The sequence below is a fragment of the Primulina huaijiensis genome, chromosome 17, assembly GCF_012295235.1.
Source record: "Primulina huaijiensis isolate GDHJ02 chromosome 17, ASM1229523v2, whole genome shotgun sequence".
Taxonomy (NCBI): domain Eukaryota; kingdom Viridiplantae; phylum Streptophyta; class Magnoliopsida; order Lamiales; family Gesneriaceae; genus Primulina; species Primulina huaijiensis.
This window is the reverse complement of record NC_133322.1, coordinates 1299700-1318894: the sequence shown is the minus strand read 5'-3', so window position 1 is coordinate 1318894 and position 19195 is coordinate 1299700. Positions and strand designations below refer to the sequence as shown.

The following is a 19195-nucleotide window of genomic DNA, read 5'->3' as shown; positions in this document are numbered from 1 at the left end:
CAACTGATATTTTAATTTGAGGCACAACCTTTGGCTCTTGAGTATTGATAGCCGATAGAGGCAATCTTTATCGATCGTGTTACACGTATTTTTGCGTTTTTTTTTTTGAGCAACACGTATTTTCGTATTGCATCATTGCCTACTTGGCTTTTAATTTGTTGTTCCTACTGTATTCAAATTTAAGTTGAGAAAAAACATGAACATGGTAAAAAATAAAAATATGAAGAAAATTCGACAACACCGCGATAATAGTCAGATGATTCATACAATATCACTGTTTTCATGCACAACCCAGTTGATTTTACTACGTACTAATTGATATTTTTGAAGCAAAAACAATCTCTTTCGGTTTCAATATCAGACAACAATTTATGCTAATGATGATGAGATTGCTAATTCTACAAATTTCCCAAAATCCAAAAATTTAACCTTTAGCAGATCAGACGACATTATTCCTGCAGACAGGACAAGTGGTTTTCTTCTCTAACCATGTCTCAAGGCAACGTGCATGAAAACAGTGATCACATTTACATAGTCGCTTCAGCCTCGCGGATGGCTGAAATTCTTCCAAACATATAGGACAAGAATCACCGTTAGGACCTGAAATACAATGACCGCCTCCGTCAATTATAAGGTCTTTTGTAAAGAACCCATCGGAAAATTCATGCTGCCTAGCTGTCTCCACCCATGTGACCGATGATAGCTGGACAAGACTAGGAGCCGAAGGAGCTGTTTGATAATCAACGGAAAATTCATGCTGCCGAGCTGTTTCCACCCATGTGGCCGATGATAGTTGGTCAGGAGACAAGGCGATTCGGTACATTAATTCTGGAGCTCCTTCGTCAGACGTGTGAGATGTTTGATGGTTTGACTCGTTTATTTCTGTGATAATCCCGGCAAAGCGAAGGCAACAGCCTACGCAGAACAACACGCTGAGTGCTGAGAATGACGAGGCTACCAACAATTCAATGATGATGCTGAGAACTGTTCTCCTTGGGGTTTTAGCTGCATGGGACGTTAATCATTGGACACGATGGAAATTGGTTTGGCGATATATATACATGGTTGAAACCGTGTAACTATTTAGTAAGTGGAAATTGTATTTTCGGTTTTACATTTCAATATTATCCGGGGGCTTAGTTTTCACAATTTTTTGTGTGTGACAATTTCAGTAATATTTCTTCATATTTGGCGCTCATGTGCCATCAACATCAACACAACGACGAAAAATGACTAAAAATTGAAATTTGATAATACCAAAATCACAAATAAATAAACATACAAAAATTGCAATTTTCACTGCTTTTTAAACCCTATTAAATTAGCAGTACTTCCTTCCTAATAGATTAATATTCAAAATAAATGATAAAATGCAACAAAAAGAAGTATTTCTGTCTCGACTTACCTTTACAATCTTCATCGCACAGTGGAACACTCCATCCCAAGTGAAGATCATCATTAAATCCTTCATGTTCAAATTGATCGATTTTCGAAACCGGGATTTGCGAACTAACTATCACACTGCATCCCGTCAAGTTCGTGACCAAAGACGAAGTAGCCAATACGGAAACTGTGGAGTTGCTTAAACAACTAATGGAAGTCAAGTTACGCGATCCCACGAGCTCTGTCGGGCAGCTAAAGAACGTATAGTTCTGATAAATCACAGCATAAAACGGAGACTTTGCCAAACTGAAGTTCATAAGTCTCCCAAAAAGACAATTACCCTGATCATAAAGTCGTATCTTTTGTCCAAAATAATCGATATCTCGTACATAAAATTCTCCCGAAAAGGGGAGCCTTAAAACTGTGATTCCTTGGATGTTACACTGTAGAATGAATGGATCGGGATTGGGTTTATGATTCTCTTGTTGCAAATGAAAAGGGTATTGTATATAGAAGCTGTTGTTTCCGCATGTCAGAATTGAAGACGACAACTTGGGATAAACAAATGGAATGAGCAGAAACATAAAGGAAGCTCGCAAGATTTCCATGCTTCCAGGATTCAAAGCATTTGATTTTGGGGGAAGGTTTGATATTTAACCAAAGTTCGTTTTTATATTCAATCAAAATTTTGGGAAAATTGCTTTTTCCATCCTCCTTTACGATTTTTTTTGCCCTATAGTTATGTATTTACGGAAACGCCATTAGCTTTGTAAACTAAGAAAATGAAAGTGCTTCCACTAGCTAGTTGAGTCGAGTCGAGTGCATGGAATACTTGTAAAGTTGAGCTTTTTTGTCGGAGAGGTCAATAAATTATTACGATTTTATTCTTTTAAGTTAATGTTTATCAATAAAGTGGATTTAATTCTCCGTGTTTACGTGTATATCTTTCGTTTTACCAAAAGTTATCAATTTTTCTAGTGGGCAAGTTCTGAATTAGAGATGGAGATTTTAAAGTTCAATTTCAAATATTTTATTTGAAATATATTTCATTAATTCATATACGAGTTTAAGATTATATTTGTCTATAATCGAGCTTAAGATAGAATGGATTTTTAACTTTGAAATTTATAAAGACTAGTGATGGATTTAAAATCATGAATCTAAGTCCTTTCTATCTAAACTCAATCATACATAATTTCGTATCAAATTAATTTATCTTCGGAATTGTCCCATTTTTTATGCTTAATTATTTTTAATATGAATTGAAATACATAATGAGCTATATGTAAAGTGTAACAGATCGATAGCAAACGAAAGAAATGCACATTTTTTTGCACTATCACAATAAAAATAATTGATCGTTTAATTTTTTTTAGCGATATTTATACTTCATTAAAAAATTTACGTGTTTAATTAAGAGAACATCACCGTATATATATTATTAAGAATAAGTTTCATAATTTAATTTACTAATAAAAGCACAATATATTATAAATAAAATAAAAATAAAATATATCATCATAAAAACAACTCATTAATGGTTCCCGCCAAAAAAAAAAAGAAAAATAATGTTAACATTATACTAATTTTTATTGTATTTCATTATATTTTTTTACTATTAGTACTTTATTGAATATTTTACTACTTTTATTACCAATTATTAATTCATCGGTACTATTACACTCGATATGTTTATTTTTTTAATTGGTAAAAACAAAAAGAAAGAAAACAAAACGACTATTTAATATGATAAAATTTAGAACGATGATTAAAATAATAATTGAAACTATTAATTACCATGGAATAATAAATTATTATTATTATATAGTAATGATTAAGAAAACGTTTGATAATATAAACTATTAATTAATATTAATAATACCTTTTAAAATATAATAAACTAAAAAAAGAGATTCTTTTTATTGAAACAATATTCTCTTCATATTTCCTTTTAATCTATCCACACAAATTTAATGTAGAGTAGGTCTCATGTGAGACCGTCTCACACAAGTTTTTGCTTAGTTTTTACTTATAATTTATTTTTATTTTTACTTAGATTTTTAAAATAAATTATAAGTAAAAAAATTTAAGTAAGATTTGTACTCGCATAAATTAACATGTCATTAGATGCCAAAAATATTGAAAGAAATTGTGTATAATAATAATAAAAGGAAATTTTAAAAATCCATAAAAATTCAATGAGAACGTTTCACGAATCAATTTTGTTTGACGAATTTTCAACCCGACCAAGTCCATAAAAATATTATTTTTTATTTCAAAAATATTATTTTTTTTAAAAAAAATATAAAACGAGTTAACTCATGATACAGTTATAGATTTGTGAGATTTAAAAATTAAATTCATCCACCTCGCACGTGCTTAATTATTTACTTCAAGAAGGAAAGTCCTGCAAACTGGACAAGACCAACGTATCTGCAGCCATGGATCAATACAATTTGCATGAAAACGATGATGACACAATATTATGCACTTAATTTTCTCTGTTTCTCTATAATCTTCAAGACATATTGCACAAGTCGAACCTCGAGGACATGAGGTGCCACTTTTTTCTTCAACAATGAGAGATATTGTGTATGAATCGATTTTCGGGTCATCCGGGATTGCTGTTGTCGCTCCTCCTCCGGTGGACTGTGGTGGCAAAGCGACATCGGAGGTGGTGGCTAGAGGTGGTGAAGCAATATCCCTCCTATCATTGTTTGCTGAAGCTCGGTGAAGATCACTATTTTTCTTGAAGCAGATGAGGCATGTCATGGTTAAGATTATACTTAGAACAGTAACCGAGGGGATGAAGAAGGGTGATTGAACAATCTTCTGCCAATTACTCCGCCCGGCCTTGACTATGAATCGGAATTTCAGATATGAAATAAGTTATAAACATAAAATGAAAAATGTTCTTGAGGCTGTTCGAAATCTGTACCTGTTTCTCGATATTGTTCACAATCTTCGCATCTTGGAACATCCCAAGTCAGCTGAAGATCACTATATATTCCGATATTGTCAAATTGGCCTAACCAAGAAACCGGTAATGTTGCAGTTGTAACAATGGTGCATCCGTACATTCGGATCATATCTGTAGGTGAAGCTGAAGAGCTAGCAACAACGGTGTAGGAATCCGTAGAAAGACAGTCGATATGAGTAAAGCCAGCCAGCCAAAACTTTGACATTGAACAGTTATAGAATGTATAGTTTTGGTAATACGCAGATGTGAAAATGGACGAGGAAAGACTCAAGTTCATGAGACGTCTTGGAAGGCAGCTTTTGGGATCATAGAGTTGTACCGTTTGTGTGTGGTAGTTAATCTCACTCACATAAAAGTATCCAGAAGAAGGGAGATTCAAAACGGTTTTATTCCCAGAGGTGCATTCAAGAGAAGTGTAGTTACTGCAAATTTGAGGGCGTTGGCCTTGTAAGATGAAAGGGTATTGTATTGAGAAATAGCTGTTTCCGCAAGAGGAAACGGGGCACTTTTGGTTGATGGAATGAATGAGTGGAACAAGGTTGATCAAAATGAAGAAACAATACCGCAGAAAATGCATGTTTGTTCACCGGTGGATCGAGTTCTTGAAAAGGTTCTTGTCATGTATTTATGGCCGGATTTTATTTCTTAGGTACGTTTACTGCCAAGAAGCTACGTACAAAATGAATGTGTTCGGTTTATCCAAAGAACAGATTAAATTAGTGCTTAGACTGTGTACCTAGTTCTATATGGCATTAATCATTGTAAAATCCTAAATCAAAACAAAGCCTTGGACTTTTGTTGTAAAAGAATATGAGAAACGTCATGTAGGACATGATTTCAGAACATTAAAAATATGTTTCGAACTATCAATATTGTAAGTTGTAACTTTAGGGCAGGTGCTTCCTTGGTCATTGAACAACATGGTCTGAACGGAAACAAAGGTTACACAGATTTATCCGCATCACATTTTCTTTATGGAGATATATAATTTCGAGACATATCAAGCAACTGGAAATTGAAACGACATTCATGAAGAACTACTAGTACAGTTCCGTTGATATTGTTCGAGTTAGACGTCGCGTGTTAAAGTAGTCATCATTCTTATAATTTTTGTATACAGAAGGTGGGGACTGAAGCATGTTGTTCGGATCTGGAGTTATATGGCCAACGAATCATATTCAGTTTACTGTACAAGAAAATCTCCTGGAAAAGGGAAGATTTAGAATGAGATTTTTAGTTTAGTATATTCACAGCTTCGAGTCCTCTGTGCTTCTAATTTGAAAGGATAGTGAATTCCAAAATCATCTTTCCCCAATAAGAGTTCGGACAGTGATTCTTGATTAGACTACTGAAAAAAAAAACACAGGAGATATTAGGGATTCCCAAATTAGAAATTTTTCGTGGAAAATCTGAGAAGGAAAGCAGAATTCATCAAAAACATTGCTTTCAGTACACAAGTGTTTGCCAAATAGTTTGGATTCTACTAAGTTAAATGGGAACCAAAAATAAATATTTAGAACAATCTGTAGTGCAAAAAAGAATCCAAAGGGGTGTCTGCAAGCATATCAATATATGTTTTCCCTATGAAGCAATTTGAGATTTAATAAACCCGATACAAAGTGTATTCCATGGCATTGAATTAAGTGTTGAGTTTAGCCTCAGAAGAAACTCGAAGAGGTAAATCTTGTCCCCAGCACGAATAAATTACAGACTAATCAATATTCATTTTTCCGATACGTCAGCTTATATTGAATCAAATTTATTTCTTGAATCATAAAAAACTATATTACAAAGACCTAACACACAGACATGTCCTACAAACAGGACAAGTCCCATTTTTTTGCAACCATTTCTCGACGCATACAGCATGAAAGTAATGCTCACACTTAGTTATAAGCCTAATTGTCTCTTTGTGACTATAATTTTCCAAACATATTGCACAACAATTATTGTTACCACTAAAAATACTCCCACTTTCATCAAAAACAACTTTTTCTGTGCAGGCATCGATTCTTGACTCATCCAGGCCGATGTTTTCGCAGGCAGGGAGTGGCTGCATTGCAGCAGCTTCAGTCGACTGAGGGGGGGAAGATAAAGAGGGCAATGCCGTTTCATCGGCTTGGTGTTGTCTCTTTATCATTCTCAGTAAATGGAAGCAGAATCCCGAGCAGCAGCTTAAGGCCATCACTATAGCGGCTGGTGTACTGAAGATTATAGCAATGATCTTTGCTGAGAGCTTACTTGCAAATCTACCTAAAAAAGTATGTTCAATAATATCTTTTCGATCAAAGTCATAAAAGTACAGCAAATTACTAGTATTTGAGAAGATTTCTTACCATTATCTTGGTTTTCTTGACAATCTTTGCAGACAGTAGCATTCCATGACAGAATCAAGGAAATATCAGAGTAAATTTCTTCGATCTTAAGCTGCCCTGATAAGAAAAGTGGTATTATCCACCTCCTGATAGCCTTGCATCCAAACTTTTCCATGATTTCTTGAGGTAATTCACGAGTAGCTATCGCCGTGTTTGTCGAGTTGCTTAGGCAGCTAATTGGATTGAAGCGGGCCCCCATACCGGAAGGACAGATGTAAAACGTGTAGTTAAAGTGAGGTTTGGCTTTAATGTACGCAGATGAAACATTCAAGTTTAATAACCTTTTCATCAAGCAATTCCCAGGATCTTGGAGTTTGATGTATCCTGCGACGTAGTCGATGTTTTGCACGACGAAATCTCCATAGTAAGGAAGATTTAGAAATATCGTGTTTAGGGGAATATTGCAAGTCAGTTTGATATATATGCAATCATTCGTTGGAGTAAGGTTTTGTAATATAAAAGGATATCTTATGGCTATTGGGCTGTTGCCACAGAGAGAAATTGGACAAGAAATTCCCATATGAACAACATGAGAGAAATTGAAGAAAATAAATAAGACAAGTTTAAAATTAAATTCCATGTCAAAAATAGTGAAACCTCAGATATTTATGCTTACCTTTATACTCCAGGAACCCAAAAAAAAAAAAACAACTGTAAGATGCTCGGAGCATCCAAGGTTAACAAATAGTATAAAAAGACCATGTATGTTGAAAGATCTCTCGATCGGCTCTCGTTTATCATAAACACTGGCTGTTTATGGTAATGACCAATGATGAACTTATATATTAAGAATTTGATATGTTGATTACTTGAATGCCAATTGAATAGATAAAAAACATGATCTGATATCTGATTTAATAACCAGATTAGTTTAGTCATCAGAATAAATGATCTACAAAAGCAAAAATATACAAAGACATTGTGAACACTAGATAGTTGAGAATCTATAAATGGGCAAGTTTCTGTTCTTTTTTTCCTTAGAAAAATGATTGCATGGGAATTAAAGTGATATTTCAAGATGATTCCTTAACCTTTTTCTCATCTGGAACCAAGAGATTTTTGGCAGGCTGGTCTTTCCTGTATGAGACTCAAATCGGTCAACCTCTTCATTCATTTGATATCAGAGATGAGGATTCATAATATGTTGCGAAGGACTGGTTTATTCTGTTTATTGACTAATTATTGGATATAAATTATATGAAAATCCATTGATGAAATAAAGTTGTAGCTGCATCTGCGGTCTGTACAAAAGAATGATGATTTTCATTTTACATAATTCATTTTTTTACAAGAAAAAACAAGCCTTCATTGAACTAAAAAAACCAAGATATTGGGGAACCATAATTGCTGGCATCGTCCTATATATTAGGTTCCTTGTAATGATTGAAACGTGGCACTAGCGTAGTTGAGCTACTGTGTACTATGAAAGATTTAACTTACATTGTTACCACTAGTTGTAATTTTTTATACCATGATGGTCCATTAACCTACATGAGATAACGATTTTAATTTTTCACCTATTGGCACCACGAGTAGGGGAAGGCGAATTCCGGCAAACCGGGCAAGTCCCGTGTCTCCTTAGCCACTCATCAATGCATTCCGAATGGAAGCAATGCTCACACAGAGGTATGCATCTGATCGTGTCTTTTGGATGGTAATCTGATAAACATATGGGACATGTGGCGCCATTGGGCCCTGGAATGCGTCTGCTCTCACCCAGAACGACTTTTGAGTATGATTCGATGGTCGAATCATCTAGTCCTGATATAGCAGTGGCATCCTGAGCCGGTTCAACCGGGGCTACAGCATTTTCAGGACTACTGGTGTGTCTTCTTTCGAGAATAAATATGAAGCATGATATGCAAATCGAGCAAAAAATGGCCGGTATAACTACTGAAAGCACAACGATTTTGAAGATTTTGAGACCCCGAGATTTGCCTGTGGATTAAAACCAGTGTCATAAAAAATATAGCTTTCATATAGAGTTGACGTTATTTTAAAATTTTGACTTTATAATATATGTCTGGTGGCACTCGTCATTCTAAAAATTTGACTTTATAATATAGATTACCACAATGGACATGAATATCATGACCCAATCAAAAAGTCAGAATGTCACTTGAGCTATGTGAATCTTCTTATCTTGATTAATGTGTCCTCAAAAGATCGTGAAAAATATAAAAAGCATACCTCTTCTTGGATTACTGAAACACAAAATCTGGTCACTTGTGCTGTTCTCAAATCCACAAGCATCGCCTCTTGATTCACAACCCAAGCAGTTTGGTTCATTCCACATTAACCGTAGATCCCCATTTAGATCAGAAGTGTGCCCTCCGTCGTCTGGCCATGGAACCGGGATTGTATACATACCAATAGTACTGCACATATTCAAGCCTCTAGCAAGATTCATTGAAGAAGTGGCCAAAACCAATGAATCATGCGTGCTAAGGCAATCTACTGGCTTGAAGCTGTTCCTTGCAAACTCTGGAGGGCAGCTAAGGATTGTGTAGTTCTTGTAGTATCCAGCCATAAAAGGTGAAGATGAAAGATTTAAGCTAATAAGCCGTCTTGGAAGGCATCCATTCGGGTCATATAGTTTGATTTGTTGCGTTAGGTAGTTGATATCTCGAACCCAAAAATCTCCGGAATAAGGGAGACTTAGCACGGCCTTCTCCCCCCGGCTCCCACAACTCAAGTTAAAGCCAGGATAGCTGCAGTTCTGCTGTTGTTGGCCGAATAATTGAAATGGGAAACGTACTTCAAACGGATTGTTTGCACAGAAAGCAGTTGAACAATCATTTCTTGCATGAATTTCAAGAAAGAGCAAGAAAGCAAAAGATAGAATTTTGAAAAGGTCCATAAGTTGAGAAAGAACTAGCTGTGGTTTTGCTCTATATTAGGCCAAGATATAGTAAACTGAATTATATACATACTGAATAAAAAGTCAGATTTGAAATGCTACAAAAATGCTCTGTGGACCTACTTAACAATGTTTGATTATTCCACATAAATACAATATTACTATTTGGGATTAATTTAAAAGTGATTATTGCGTGAAAATGGATGAGCAGTAAGCAATATAGAAAGAGACATAACTTATCCTACCTCAGTTTTATTTGTGGGTTATTTGTTATAATAATTTTATGTCGATTCTACTGGTTTTAATTCAATTGCACTAGTTTGAAGTTTGAACACATAGGTACTTGAATTCCTTTTTTAAGGTATTTTATGGAATATTATTTTTATGTATTTTTAGAAAGAACAAAGATGATTTCATTATCAGATGGAATGATTTAAGGTTGCATGTCTGGATTGCAGAAACTGAAATCAAATTCATATTTCAAATATATTGTATCAATTTAGCAAAAATTATAAAAAAATATTCGAAATTCCTTGTATTACCCAAGTATATATGTTTTCCTTAAATTTCAAATCCACTATCAATAGTAGTCATTTAAAATCCATGCAAATCTGCCCACAAATCCAAATAATTACATCCAAATACAACCTAAACGAGCTTTTATTTTTTTAGGAGAAAAAGGACAAATGGAAAACTTGGATGCTTGGGATCCAATTAATCTGACCTTTTTTCTTTTAGGAGTGGAGTTTATTTTTTATTTTTTCATTTTCTTACTTTCTTTTCAAGAAATGTTCACAAATTTAGTGCTTCTCTCTGCAATATATCATGCTCACAAAATCAAGACATCACAGTAGGTCATATCAAACATATGGACATATATCAACTATGTGAAACAATAAGAGGAAATTTCTTTTGAAGAACTTTTGTCCCTTCTTCACTCCTTGCTTGAGAAGGAAGCATTCTTATTGAGGGGGACTGGGGTAGTCTCTAATGCTTTGCAGGAAGGGAGAGTCGACCTTCTTTGAATCCCGGCCTGAATGCTCCAACCATATCCAAACCTACACAGTACTTCTGTCACATAATGATCTTGCAGCCTCGTTTTTCAGATATTAGCGATCAGATTTGCATATTTAAAAGACTATGGAAGTTGGAGAGCCTGCTATATATTGCATGCAGTGATGACCCTTTTCGCTATAGTGAATTCGTAGAAAGGGCCGGAGGGATGTCACGTTCCTGTAACCATTTAATCCTTAGCAATGTTTCAAGAACGATACATATGATCAACAGTGCACCGACCAGAAGTCCATAGCCAATTTTCCACGCTGCCCCTGCTCCAGCAAGATGTATCCCCACAACCACATTCACTGCTCCGAAGAACAGGCAAATTCTCCCAAGCCAGTTGTGGTACCAATTCCAGTACTTCCGGTACTTGCTATCTCTACTGGGCCGTGAAAAAAATGCAAGAACCTGTTTTCAAATTTCAGTACTGTATCAGCTTCTAAGATAACCTATGAAAAGATAGCTTCCACAGAAGGATGAACTACTAACAAAAAATTTTAAGTTAATAGATGGGACTGAACCTGGAGAACCGTGAGCAAGAAAACAAAAACTCCAATGCCTTTATGTGTTGGGATGGAAGCATGCAGCTTCTTGTCGAGGGCTAATCCAACAGCCAATGCTGCCACACCAAATAAGAATCCTGCGAACTGAATTACCACATGAAGATAATACCATAAAGGATCTTTATGCTTGAGATATCTAGCAAAAACTGCTCCAAAAGGGAGTAATAGACCCCATCCCATTAGACTCAATATGCCGTGTGTTCTCTTATCTTTGATAAAGTTAGATGATACATCAACAATGGAATCTGCATCACCTGTAAGCAAAGGTTTCTGACATAGATGTCAATAACTTGAAAATGGATAGTGTTGGGAGCATATTTCACAAACTAATTTGTGCGATGCATATGTGGGATCAAAACGTGATACATCGATACAGTCAGTCCACAGATAGGCAAGAAAGGAGTAAAAACAGACCTACCTGATGAGAAATCGAATGATATGGTCGTCTTGTCCTCGTGGATCGGAAGGTGGAGGTGGTGAGGATATCTCGTGCTGAAAGCCAGCAAAACAGGTTGGGTTTTGAGAGTTTTGTTGTACTTCAACTGGAATGCCAAGTATATTGTCGCACCATTAAGTGCGATGTAGGGCGGAACACTGGTCAATGGCAGTTGGCCTTCATCGGGTTTAATTTCTGAGGGGGTAAATCCCCGTACATGATACTGTTTTATTCTTCCACGCCCTTCTGTTGTTATCCATCCAACCATACAGCTAGCATTGAGCATCATTCCATCCTTTGAAAAGCCCATCCCCACCCATCCGCCAGTGTAAATGCTTGATAAAACTATAGTGATCACATTGTTCTTGGATTGAGAATACTGCAAATGGGAAAGCAAGCTTTTATATAACATGTTCATTTATTTATTTCCGAAAAAAGAACAAATTTTAATGCTCCTTGTTAAATTACTTCTATTTACGGTAAGATTAATCTATACAATGCGCATGAATGTATTACCCTAAGCACATAAGAATTCCACAGTGGTTTGCAAGCCATATTGGGCAGACTACCGTATGGCAGAGGAAGAAAGGAACTGAGATCCATGTCACACAGCACCTTAGAGGAATCGTCATCCAAGATAGCTCCTTCCACCACAAGACTCTGTAATTGAATGAAACTAACTAATAAAATCATGAATAAAGAGGCCCATTTCAATGGCTGTGATAGCCTGAATAATACCCTTTGCTCCATTGGTAGAACAAGAAAGATTCATGAATGCTCTAAGTATCATATAGAAGAGGGTCGAGGAGATAATAAAGAGAGAATCTGAACGAGGGTTGTTAGGAAAAAAAGGTTTTTTTGGTTAAAAAGTTCCTTGAAATGGAAGATTAATACAAGGTGGATGGTGGTGGTGGGGCTGAGCATGGTGATTGGAGGTGGCGGGTGATCATCATCATTCCCGCCAAATCCTTCAACCGAAGATACACAAACATTCCAACCGTTTGTCTCTGTCATGACCAACTTTTGATTACGATAAAATGAAGATAAATTATAAAGAAAATCATAATTTGTACAAGTTATTGCGTGAATATTGGTTAACTATGAGGATTTTGAGGTTAATCTGTCACCGTGATGACAATCATTTGATTCTTGAACACATTTCTTGACCTCTCCTTTAAGATAAATAAATAGTAATAACGAATGATACAGTCACCATTTTTTTTCAGTGACATTTTTACAATTTCTATAATTAATTTCTTGGTGTCGCCAGAATCCCCTTAACGGTGAATAACACTATCGTTGCATCAGCAAGTGATACTCCCTCCGTTATATGCTCGTGAAGCTTCGATGGATGGTCAATGCGAAAATCGATCAAGTGTGTCCATCAGTATGTTGCGAGTACATTTAAGCGAAATTCACATGAGTCACAGATGCAGATCCGATACAAACTTTAAGGTATAAACTGGTGGTACGTGTTAATCTCAGTTTCACAGGGTTTTAGGCTCAATATACTACGAAATCAAAATGGAGGCAATAGTGGTGCAGAATGTGAAGGGACCAACCTTCAGTAGTAGTACAAAAAATGAGGTCATACACAGAATGAAAAAGCTCTCATATAACTAAACCTCTTTTTGTTGTAAGTAAAGAAACCAAAACAAAGAAAACAGGGACATAATACATGACGGGGAAGATAGACATCAACTTCTATTTTGACCAGGCAACTGAATCGATCTCCGCTTGAGCGTTTCTATATAACTCAAGTCTCTTTGCAAGAGAAATACGCCTCTGCATAATTGCAGGATCCTCGTCCAACAGTGCGCCCAACTGTCTCCCCTGTAAGCAAAATTATAGTACATTTATAAAATAAATATATAACATAAATTTTCGAAGACATATCCCCTCCAAGTGCTGGCTAAACAAGAACATAATACCTCTTTCTTGCCCAATTCAGTGAAGAAATGATCGAGTAGACTGCGCTTTGCCTCGCGGACTTGACAATAGACGATAGACTTGGGAATGGAGTTCCTCAGACTGGCACAGACCATATTTACATAAGACAACACGGTTGATCCTGTATAAGAAAATGGCACAGTATGAAATTAAATAAATTAGCAATGAAATTAAAATATAATAAGATGATAGAGACACAACTGTAGACCCACCAATTCGTCGAAGATACAAGTCATTGTATCTATCAAAAATGGAATGAGTTGGATTACCACCCTTCTCAACATCTTGAGGAAGCTTCCGGAAAAAATCAACGGTTAAGTAACTGCATTCCATCTCTACTAGCTGTAAAGTTGCCTTCTTGCTTTCTTCCTTCAATCTGTCTAATGATTCAACAGCAGCATTCCCAACCTCAACCCTGAGAGAGGGGTATTGCTTCAGCTCCTGGAAGCAGTAGACGCGTTATTCGTCAAGTTCTCAATTGCGAATGATATTTCAACTTTCAAGTATTATATTTTCGACTAGTTTTTACATAATATGTATTCCATCAGAGTCGTCCGGTGTCCATGCGTTTTAAGGGGACGGGAGAAGGTAGAAAATTGTGATTCAACAATCCTTATTGACTGTTTCTCATTCAGAAGAGCTAAGGAAAATGAATATAAGATGGAAATAAAATTTTCAAATTAGGAGTCCTGTCAACTTATAAGATGTAAAGCAAAGCAAATATATGAATGATGCTAAAAAAGAATCTAGAAACTTACCATAGTCTCGCTCATTGACTTTTGCACTAATTCTTTCAGTAGTCCATGAACCTGAGAGAGAGAGAGGATCAACGTTATGAAACTGATACGCCTCACAATGAGCAAAATCATCAAAGCTAGTCCACAAGACTCTCTTTGCAGTAAGATGCCAAAGGCATTATTTTTTCATTTTCAAGAACATAAATATAACACAACCATAACCCACAGAGGTCTCTCAGAAAGAAAGCCTAGGGTCAGGACTTCTAAGTCAAAGCTTAGCTCCAGAATTGCGGCCTACCAATAACAAAACTAATGAAATCAAGACAAAATAATTCTCGTATAACTAAAATAATCATTTTTTTACACAAGACATCCAGGACCCGTTTCAAATAATAGGTATTTACACGATAATTTTTTTAAAAATCAATTGTGCTCTTCAATCTGTTTCTTTACATCATGGGTCCTGAGTTTTACTTAGTAGTCAAATTATTTATGAAGCAAGCCCAAAACAACACACGTCAATATCATTTTTGTTATAGTGATGTTAAACAGAAATTCAAATCAATACCGCATCAACAGCTGCCTCAGCAGGACCTTTGATGGTAAGCAACGCAGTTTCTATGAGACGACGATAACCCTGTTCAGGAGCTATAAGATGAGGTTGATACCCATCAGCTTCAGTTATTAGTTTCCGTACATTTTCCATCGCTAGATGCTTGTCAAATTGCAAGCGTTTCAATGCAGCCGGTAGCTGGTTATCAAACACATTGTATATTTTATCACCACCTGGTCGACTGTAAATTCAAGTGAGAACAGAGATAATAACAACGGAATATAACTTGAATAAAGGTTACAAAATAAAGAATGCATACATCCCATCTAGATGTTCCTTAAATATTCCATCAAATGCACGGCAGATTTCCATTATCATGTACAACTTTCCCTGCATTGATAATCAGGGGTTAAAATCAAAATGTATTTCATGAAGCAAGCATGAATTTCTCAAGTATGCATTACATCCTTAATTTGCAAAAAGCACAAATAATGGAAACACTTAAGCAAACAAGTTTTGGTCGAGGAGATGAGACAAAATTCTAAAACTAGCAGATGACTGGCCATGGACAATTTTTTAAAAGGTAAAGTGGAAAAAATTACTTACTCCGGCATCAGTAGCAATGGGCTTTCCAAGACGACTCAACTCAGATTCAAGCTCAATAATTGTTTTGTTGATAAGGGACTGAAGGCCTGGAATTCGAGATTTGATAACAGATTCCAAATGCTAGAACATGGAGACAAATTGGAAAATTACAAAAATAATTGCAGCAAGTCAACTTCAAATGAAATCAGAATATAAGAACACAATTTACAAAAATAACTTGTACAGCTCCAGATCTAGAGTCGATTAGTCAAAAACATCCAACAGTTCAATGTTACTTCAGCTCTGTTGGCCAGAAATTTGTCAACATGTCCTTTGACATATTCTTTCGGCAAAAGTTTTCATTTCAGTCTCACATAATTATTCTTCAAAAAAATTGGAATTTTGCATTTTCTATAAGAGGTCTATCCTTTAACAAAATATGCTTAGCAAGCTGCCGAGGAAGATAACATTTACTTACTTTGGATAGAACTTTCCCAAGATGCTCAGAACCCATCCTGGGAGCAAGATGTTTATATTCTGGGGTTTGAGCAAAATACTCCCGCTCTCTACGTCTAGCAGCAATCATGTCCACGTTTTTGTTGATGTCTTGTTGAGAGCGATTAACAACCCCTATCCAGGGGAATTGCAGCTTGTAAGCTCTTCCTTCCAAGATCTGAGAAGCCAAAAGAACCCTAAATAGGAAAATCCTTCTAAAAACCACCACATTCTTTCAAAAAGGAAAATCCTTCTAAAAAATCATTCACATCAGTCAAAGATTCAAACATCAACAGGAAAAAAATTAAACAGGCAATGGGAACTTAAAGTCAAATACCCAGGGACATGAATTCCAAGCAGAAACTACCAGTAACACAAATACAACAGAAGGATCCTTCATGTTAACATATAAAAGGCACCAAGACAATGATTAATGAGTACAATCAATAATCAGCGAAGAACTTACAGATGAAGATAAGTTCTGAGTGGCACACGAGAAAGTAATAAAACAAGCACCTGAATCGTCATAATTAATGTTTGTCACTATTGTCATGCTTTGTAAGATGATCTTAATGAAACTCTGGTTTGTGAACATCTAAAATACACTTAAAGAGCATGTGATCTTTATTTCAAGCTCAGAGGTGTCCGCTAGGAATCAAGCTGAAGTAGGCAGCTATGAGATTGTTTTCTATCCTGACAAAAAAAAATACACGAAGCTGCAACACAAAATTGCACTGAATCAAGGGTTGTGCAAATTCCTACTTGCAAGGACATCAAGATTCACAAAGGGAGATCTCTAACTCAAGAACGATTCAACACAACACTAGGAAAAAAATTGTTTCGATTCTGTAGGAGAATCACCAAGTCATCGATCTACAGTTGTCAAACTTACATCTACAGCATCAGTACCCTTATCCATGAGATCAATCTTTGTCAGAACTCCAAAAGTTCTTTCTCCTGAAATAAGACCATCATAAACTCAGAATACTAAATATGAAAAAGAATAACATGGTAACCAAAATGAAAACAACAAACTTGAACACGATTCTACATGGATAAACAGTTTCTAAAATATACCTTTTGGATCTACCTCGCGAGAAACTTTTATTGCATCCGATGTGGCAAGATCTTGGTTGGCAGGAGAAACTGCCAATATAATACAATTGGGCTGCAAAGTATCATTTCAATTTGAATATTAAATTTACATACTGCTTTGGAAAAACTAAAGCATTTGGTTCTTCCAATTTACTGGAAAAATAAAAACAAAATTAAAGAGAGAAAAGACTAAAAGCAATACCTTCTCAATATAAGATCGCACCATGTTTTCAATGTCCGTTACTATGCTGTCCGATTGACCCTCTATATTAAACCAGTATATCAATCATTTTGGTTATTTTCATAAGAAAATGAGACAAAAAAAAACGAAACGTTCAAATTGACAATATAAATTAAGGGAATAACTCACCGACAGCCACTTTTGTAAGCCCGGGAAGATCGATCAAGGTCAAATTCACAACTGCAATCACCAAAGTTATTATGCAATCACTATGTACTCAACAGACATAAAAAGTGTCATTTGCAATTGAGACTTGGTTTATTTCAGAAAGTTCATTTGCAACAACTGTTGGTATCAGTTAAAATTGGGGTAAATCACCACGTATGAGTAAATTAATTATCAGAAATGAGAAATGAACAATGAAGCATTCTGACTCACCATTGGGGGAATAAATGCTAAGATAAATTGGAACACTAGAAATGTGTTTGGAACGCCCTGTCTCCCTATCAGTCTCATCAGCAATCTCCTTTCTTACAGCAGCTGGAGAGACCAAAAATTTTCTATTCTAATCAATGTGAAACACTCTACAAAAACATATTGAAAAGCAAGCAGTGAAGGCTAACACTGGGGAGAATTCACGACTGACAAAAAAATAATGATAGAAACATAGGTACCATTTCAATTAACATGAAAAGAGACCCCCATAAAATTTACCAAAATCAGTGAATCTCTTCCTAGGAAGATGTCCAAACTCTGCATACTCTCTACCCTCGTCCAGCCGATGAAGCTGAAGGACAAGCGGACGTCGAGTAACAATTCCTGTGATTTAAATTAATCCCATATTAAGTCATCCATGTGTCAAAGAAGAAGGGAATTTACAAACAAAAAATAAAACAAACAATTGCATATGGGTAGTTCATCCATAGCACAAAAAATCTATTTACCCGATCCACGAGGCAAGAAATCCTTTCCAACAATGCTCTCAAGTACTGAGGACTTCCCAGAACTCTATAGACCATAAAACATCAGCATCAATTGCCACAAAATGCTACTGATTAAGAGAAGAAATGCATTAAATCGAAGTGTAACTGGCTGAGAAAACTGCAAATATTATCGATCCATAGTTATAAAATGTGGAGATCACAAAACTTGATAATATTTGTAACTTTAAGAAGCAAGATTTAAGCCAGTTTCCAACTTTCCCCCACGATGAAAGATTTCTTACATATTTGATAATAGGTAGCATTATCAAACGACTTATTTAGGAGTACAACAAAACTTGATCATTTTTTATAGGTGCATACCACTGATCAATAAAAATAAAGACAAAAACAAGTGATAAAGAGAACAAACATTTGCAAAAGAAATAGTGAAAAAAAATATAAATCGATACAATTTTCAGTCAGATCTAAACTTCAATCCACGTAAGCGCAAAGAGCAATCATCGATTAAATGAACACTGACGCTATCTGAAGACATTACAAACGAGAAGGAAGAAAAATCCAGCAGGTCAGCTCAAATAAATCGAATAACAGAGAATCATAAGAGCAAAAAAATTCGAGAAGTAAAGAAACTGAATCAGATACCTGACCGCCGACGACGGCGATAGAAGGTAAGGCGTCCCAGAGCGTAGGCAACGCGCTCTCCTCCCCGTGATCTCCAAGCGCCGTGCACGCTCTCTGAAGCCTGTTGACTAATTGTATCAGATTTTCCATCTCCAAGTCAGTTCTTAGTCAAAGATCCGTGATTTATAACAGCAACCAAAACAGTTCAAATCATATATATTCGGGAAAGAGATTGTAATCGGTAGCTACTGCTTGATCTCGATTTCGTACTGAAAATTTCGGGAGAGAACGGACAAGATGAGATTTTTGAATTGGGGAAGATTTTGGGGCGTTTAAGGGTCGAACCGCCTGCACGTCGGTGGACCGGGTCTTTTTTTC

At 35.9% G+C, this 19195-nt stretch overlaps 5 protein-coding genes and 1 long non-coding RNA gene across 7 annotated transcripts; 1 reads left to right on the top strand and 5 right to left on the bottom strand.

Annotated features, from left to right (window-relative positions):
• Positions 1 to 261: 261 nt before the first annotated feature.
• On the bottom strand, positions 262 to 2085 carry LOC140963517 (putative RING-H2 finger protein ATL21A). Of its 2 annotated transcripts, none has more exons than XM_073422869.1 (2): positions 1406 to 2085; positions 262 to 1005 (listed from the first exon to the last, which is right to left on the bottom strand). In XM_073422869.1, exons 1-2 carry the CDS (start codon positions 1989 to 1991, stop codon positions 440 to 442), a joined length of 1152 nt encoding a protein of 383 aa, XP_073278970.1. In that variant the 5' UTR covers positions 1992 to 2085; the 3' UTR covers positions 262 to 439. The 2 variants fall into 2 exon arrangements, with proteins under 2 accessions (XP_073278970.1, XP_073278971.1); XM_073422870.1 differs by having other exon boundaries at positions 262 to 915.
• A 4064-nt stretch (positions 2086 to 6149) lies between these two features.
• On the bottom strand, positions 6150 to 7318 carry LOC140963238 (putative RING-H2 finger protein ATL21A). The gene is made up of 2 exons (XM_073422526.1): positions 6700 to 7318; positions 6150 to 6616 (listed from the first exon to the last, which is right to left on the bottom strand). Exons 1-2 carry the CDS (start codon positions 7316 to 7318, stop codon positions 6150 to 6152), a joined length of 1086 nt encoding a protein of 361 aa, XP_073278627.1.
• Positions 7319 to 8229: 911 nt separating this feature from the next.
• On the bottom strand, positions 8230 to 9986 carry LOC140963473 (putative RING-H2 finger protein ATL21A). Its single transcript, XM_073422815.1, has 2 exons — positions 8929 to 9986; positions 8230 to 8676 (listed from the first exon to the last, which is right to left on the bottom strand). Exons 1-2 carry the CDS (start codon positions 9596 to 9598, stop codon positions 8252 to 8254), a joined length of 1095 nt encoding a protein of 364 aa, XP_073278916.1. The 5' UTR covers positions 9599 to 9986; the 3' UTR covers positions 8230 to 8251.
• A 166-nt stretch (positions 9987 to 10152) lies between these two features.
• LOC140963261 (cytochrome b561 and DOMON domain-containing protein At3g61750) lies at positions 10153 to 12500 on the bottom strand. Its single transcript, XM_073422548.1, has 4 exons — positions 12173 to 12500; positions 11639 to 12035; positions 11179 to 11474; positions 10153 to 11065 (listed from the first exon to the last, which is right to left on the bottom strand). The coding sequence occupies exons 1-4, from the start codon at positions 12404 to 12406 to the stop codon at positions 10790 to 10792; spliced, it is 1203 nt and encodes a 400-aa protein (XP_073278649.1). The 5' UTR covers positions 12407 to 12500; the 3' UTR covers positions 10153 to 10789.
• Positions 12501 to 13193: 693 nt separating this feature from the next.
• LOC140962771 (dynamin-related protein 5A) lies at positions 13194 to 19195 on the bottom strand. Its single transcript, XM_073421755.1, has 16 exons — positions 18839 to 19195; positions 18197 to 18260; positions 17967 to 18071; positions 17691 to 17792; positions 17442 to 17492; positions 17274 to 17335; positions 17054 to 17144; positions 16869 to 16933; positions 15960 to 16154; positions 15503 to 15622; positions 15216 to 15286; positions 14912 to 15137; positions 14365 to 14415; positions 13819 to 14047; positions 13588 to 13727; positions 13194 to 13489 (listed from the first exon to the last, which is right to left on the bottom strand). The coding sequence occupies exons 1-16, from the start codon at positions 18965 to 18967 to the stop codon at positions 13361 to 13363; spliced, it is 1830 nt and encodes a 609-aa protein (XP_073277856.1). The 5' UTR covers positions 18968 to 19195; the 3' UTR covers positions 13194 to 13360.
• On the top strand, positions 14418 to 14758 carry LOC140962772 (uncharacterized). The gene is made up of 2 exons (XR_012172614.1): positions 14418 to 14504; positions 14583 to 14758. It is a non-coding gene; the product is annotated as an uncharacterized lncRNA (long non-coding RNA).